Source organism: Protomyctophum parallelum (assembly GCF_964188405.1).
Source record: "Protomyctophum parallelum genome assembly, chromosome: 19".
Lineage (NCBI taxonomy): Eukaryota > Metazoa > Chordata > Actinopteri > Myctophiformes > Myctophidae > Protomyctophum > Protomyctophum parallelum.
In genome coordinates this window covers 43534320-43540090 of record NC_139717.1, presented here as the reverse complement: position 1 = coordinate 43540090, position 5771 = coordinate 43534320, and the positions used below count along the sequence as shown (strand labels likewise).

General features: G+C 41.1%; 1 protein-coding gene across 1 annotated transcript; it reads right to left on the bottom strand.

The window, feature by feature from the left end:
- On the bottom strand, positions 1–4395 carry LOC310876319 (small ribosomal subunit protein eS7-like). Its single transcript, XM_083789836.1, has 6 exons — positions 4316–4395; positions 4132–4203; positions 3264–3407; positions 2722–2786; positions 1179–1329; positions 1–206 (listed from the first exon to the last, which is right to left on the bottom strand). Exons 1-6 carry the CDS (start codon positions 4388–4390, stop codon positions 129–131), a joined length of 585 nt encoding a protein of 194 aa, XP_083645962.1. The 5' UTR covers positions 4391–4395; the 3' UTR covers positions 1–128.
- Between the last annotated feature and the right edge of the window lie 1376 nt (positions 4396–5771).

Below are 5771 nucleotides of genomic sequence, written 5' to 3'. Positions count from 1 at the left end.
TGACAGTAAACAAATTTATTTTGTAATCTTTTTCCACAACTGAAATATTTGCAACAGATTCCGTCTTCAACTAGACACATAGCATGCACAAAAACACAAAACAAAGACGGCTCAATCGCATTGAATCTTTACAGATCAGCTTCCTCGAATTTGAAGACGACATCTTTGCCGGTGAGCTTTTTGTAGACACCAGTGAAGGTCTCAACCTAACAGAAAAAAAAACAGGACATGTTGACTTCAATCATTCACTGCAATGACTCAAGGTTTTTATAACATTCTACATAAAAGGGGGATGAAAACCTAGACATTATTTGGTTTCTTCTTTCAGGTAAAAAATATACAGTAGGTAAAAACATCATGGCAGGCTGCATACGGCTGACCTTATAGTACACTGATGTAAAAACAATACATGTGCAGCTGATGGAATGAACGGCAGGTTAATTATAGCGGTGTGCCACAGCCTGCGGCAACGTCTACATTTGCAGTGACACATTTTACACACCCATTTAATCCGTTATAGATTCTGAGCTGAAATAAGCACATTCCCATTTAGAAGAGATGAAGAACCAATAAGTCTACTTGGAATAACATCCAATGATTGAAGGTTAATAGACAAACCTGGGACTGATAGGTTTCTTTTCGCAACAGCCAATTGATGCATCGGAGAAAAAATATATATATATATGTGTCACTGGCGTTAACGTTTAAACTGAGTTTGTATCCTGCATAGTTCCTTCGTTTAATTAATAGTGTTGCCTGAAATTTGCAGCATATGGCTCATGAACTCAAGTCATGGGAAATTGCCAGAGAAGTAGACCATTCCAATATACTGTACAAAAATAGCTGATCTACAAGCGCACAATGATATTGTGAGCTCGTGGAATGTGGCTTGGCTATATTCTGTCAAGATATTTGATGTAAATAATGGGGAGCATAGTACTGAGCTCTGGGCGACTACAGTCAACTACGCATACAGGTTTCTAGATTTGAATCATGTAAAATAAATGTAATACTTTACTTTCACTGTTGATAAAAAAAAAAAAAAGGATGAATGGAAAATTCACTGTTCAATTGGTCAAATACTGGTACTATAGATGTAATGTAAGGCCTAGGAAACAGAAACTTGCATTTAAACGTTTTAAGGATTTCTAAGACTTCAATCGCCTCCCTTTACTCACTTTGTGTTCTACATTGTTCTGTTGAGCCTTGTCCAGGTGGATCTTGATGAGGCGACTGCCGTCAATTTTAATCCTGATCCTCTTGCCCACAATCTCACTGGGAAACACCAGGTCATTCAGGATGGCGTCATGCACGGCCGTCAGCGTACGGCTGGGCAAAAAAGACAAACACCATATTAGACATCATCTACTGCACCTCTAGTACTGCTGGTTTTATCTCCTACCAGGACCTGTAGTACTGCTGGTTTTATCTCCTACCAGGACCTGTAGTACTGCTGGTTTTATCTCCTACCAGGACCTCTAGTACTGCCGTTTTCTATCTACCATTTAACAGTGTTGAACATTAAGAAGTATTTTGTCCATGAGTACATTACATTATACATTTAAACGTCAAGTATAACTCAGTCTCGGGTTTGTTGGCTGCATTTGAAATGTGCCGTTTAACACAACACAAACTGATAGTTCACATTTCACTTAATAATGTCCCCTGCATGGTTTAACTCCCCAGTAATGGCCCAAGACTCTGGAAAGATGTACAGGTCGCCCTTACTGGTCCGACAGCCGGGAGGACATGTTGAATAGTCAAAATAAGACTTTCTTACCAGCAGTGGAAAATATTAATAGTTTAGCAAAAACGTTAGCGTTATGAATTGTTACAAAGTAATTTCTGGTGTGAAGCCTCATTCGAATCCTAACTCGCATCAAAGAACCGCATTCTACTTTCACCAAAAAAAAACGGGGGTTTCGCTTCGCTTCCAATCGCACTTGATTTCGAGTCGGTGCAGGTGTGAATGCAATCCATAGCAAATAAAGGAAATGAAGCAAGCTATGTGGCGGATGAATGATGAGGAAACACAGTTGGAGACAGAGAAGGCATATTTGACGCAGCGCAAAGATGTCCCAGGGCCATTACAGTGGATAGATGTGGTCAAATGAGAAGACTGAAGCCCTCATCGAAATATGAGGACGAATCAATCAATTGCTTATAAGGAAACATTAAAAACACTGCAGTGTAGCCTACAGAATATTCCGTCTGTATGCATGTGCGTAAACATGGAGTGCTGTGTCACAGTCACTGCGTGGGGACTGGGAGTAGGGACTTTCTTCATCTCGATAAACTTGTTAACTTCGGAGGTCGGATCAGGCTGCTGTCTGCGCTCAGCGCTGTGCCTCCATGCCCAAAAGAACAGTGCGTGCAGAGAGAAAGGTCCAGTAGGCTACCCGACGGCCCACTGCATGCACGTTACCCTAGGCTAATTGTATACATGTTTTAACTACCGGAATTACTAAAGAGTATAATTTTAACACCATATATTTAACTGTGTAGTTTATGAATTAAACACGTTGATAAAAAGGTCCCTGCTGGGACAAAACTTATGCAACTTCTCCGCCCAGTCGCATCGAGTCTATTATTTCAGTTCGAATTATTTCAGCTGAGATTGTTGGCTTTTGTACTAAAATGTGCATGCCCGGAGGCCGGAGGGACAGCAAGGCCCCGTCACAGCTCGAACATAACATGTTCTGACACAGAACTCTAACTCACCTCCTGGGGCGCTTCTGCTTATTCTGTGTGCGACTTTTCCTGGTGGGTTTGTTCAGGATTCTCCTCTGTAAGGACAGAATATACATTTTAATTAACCAAGGGATTCTGCAAAGATTAAACATCTTTCAGTTGAACCAGCCACAGAACAGCATCATCAAGACAAAAATACAAGAATGATCAGCTCACAGTCCAAGAATACATCAATCCATTATGTAAATGTTTTGCCTGCATGTTTTAGCTCCCCAGTAAAGGCCCAAATGACTATGGGAAGTTTTAGGAATATATACAGCCTGTCCTCACCGGCCAGAGTGCCGGGGACAGAGCTTGCAGTCCAACATCGTGGAACGGAACTGTACGTCACAGCATGAACGCTACACTCCCATACGCCACAAGGACAGAGCCATGTGGGAGAATAATCTCACAGGATGTCCATGTTGAATGCACATAAAAGCACTTTATGCTTGCATTTCTGATCAACATTTACAACAAAATTCTTCTACAAGCTTAGCTCTGGCCACGTTCACGTGTTATGAAAACTTTACCTGTGCGATGAAGACGACATGCTTTCCGCTGAACTTCTTCTCCAGTTCTCTCACCAGACGAACTTGAATCTTCTGGAAAGACTTCAGCTGAGGAACAGGAACGAAGATGATGATTGCTTTATAAGCCCCACCAACATCAATTTCCTTAAGAAAAAAGAGAAAACAAATTAGACAAACCGTTCAACTGACATCACAATAATACATCTAAATATTAAAACACAAGAAGCAATTAAGCATATTTGCTAAATCTAGGCAGTTCACAGTATTGTGCTTTTTACTGACACATACAACATAAAATCCACAGAAACAGGTTTGTGCCCTGCATGGTTTAGCTCCCGTGGCCCAAAGGACTCTGGGAAGATGTAGGAATATACAGGACGCCCGTCCTTAACGGCCAGAGAGCCCAGGGACAGAGCTTGTTGTACAACGTTGTGGAACGGGACTATATGTCACAGCGCGAATGCTACGCTCCCATAGGCCACAAGGACAGAGCCATGTGAGAGTAACCTCACAGGATGTCCACATTGAACATATACTGTATGTAAACACACTGTTCAAATCACATCAAGCACACCTGTGACACAACTGATTTGTGTCTGTGCAGCACCAGGAGTGTTAACCCATTCTGACCTGAGATCAGATTCATACGAGGTTTCCGCCGGACACACACTGGTCTGATGAACCCATTCTGACCTGAGATCAGATTCTAAAAATCGTTTTTTCAAAAATAGCAGACATACAAGCTCGTATCGCGCCACTCGGTGGCGCGATATGAGCTTGTAGATCTGAGCTGGTGGTATCCTGAAGTAAAACAACCTTTAAGAAATAAACAGTTTTAACGTAAAGAACACAAATCAAAGACTTGTACCTTTGCAGCTGTGATGTTCAGTTCTCTGAGCTGAGCCTTCAGATCCGAGTTCATCTCCAACTCGAGGAGAGCCTGTGAGACATTGGACACAATCCAGTTAAATATCGAACCGGTACAATACATCATATGTACACGTTAAAGCTGTTTATTAACATATAGCTTTCACCCCTCAATCACTTCTTACCTGGGAGATCCCAGATTCAAACTCGTCTGGCTTTTCGCCATTCGGCTTCACAATTTTGGCACTGGTACTGAACATGATATCTTGGTATGTCTGTGTAAAAAGAATAATAAACACTCAGTTTAGTTACAAGTCTATATTATTATATCTATAAATTCCACAAATGTGTCCTTCACATATTGATAACTGTTCTACTTCACTCAGCAGGTGTATGGCAGAGAACAATTTGTGTCCTGCATGGAAGATGTAGGATTATACAGTATGAAATACTGTTCGATTAGGACTAGTTGTTTGAGTTAGGCTTAGGACCCACCGTAGTGGTGTTTGATGAGAACTTAACCGGGATGTCTAAATCTCTGGCACAATATCTGGGTTGTAAAGCCAAATATGCTGGAAGCGAAATAAATAATTTTCACGAACAACATCTGTAATGTTGTCGTTTATATTATAGGGTTCCACAGGATGCGTGTCACGATGACAATGCCAATCGTTTTATATGAGTTTTCTATATTGATCTGATGTCAGCACTAAATGTCTCCATCTATGGAGCTCTAGGTCAGCCCGGGAGAAATATGGAGAATATTGAATAAATTAGTAAGATATGTCGAACATCTCCATATATGGAGACTAAATATCCAGTGGGCCTCTCTCCGATAAATGTGACTGGAAGTGAGTCTTCGTTACATACAGGATGCCAGTGTTGAGATATTTGTACAACGCCGTGGAACAGGACTGTACGTCACAGCATTGACCCATTTAGGCATTTTTACGATTTTTCAAAAATAGCTAAAGTATAACATAATGCTTAGGGTTCCCACCCAAAATGGGTTAATGCTACGCTCGTAACGCTCTCCCATATGTCACAAGGACTAGCCATGTGAGAGAGTAACCAGTAACCTCACAGGAATGAATACAACTTTCAGATCACATTTTAATGTCAAAATTAGATACTTGAATCAAGTTCAGTTCAGGGGGACATGAGGACCAAAATACATACATGCTGCTTATATTACATATAGCTTAATAGTGTGATAGTGAGTAGTGAGTTTAATGTTTAGTGTAATGCTTTATGGCGTCTTCCACTCAGTTAATTATTGTATTGAGTTGTACTTGAAATGTACTGTAATTGTGCAAACTGTTAATAAAATCAATCAAAGTCAATTGGATAACCAGCACTGACCTAGTCTGCTCCAGGTCATATAGCCACTAGCATCTTAAACTAATTGTAAACCTGTTGCAAATCCCAGCATGTGATCGATAGTCAAGAACCCAATGGAGCCTTACAATGGACGCATAACTCATATTGTACAACAGGACAGAAGCCAGTTGCACCACCTCACACCAAGTTCAAACAGGACAGACGCCAGTTGCACCACCTCACACCAAGTTCAAACAGGACAGAAGCCAGTTGCACCACCTCACACCAAGTTCAAACTAAGCCTAGTTATAGCTTAAGTGG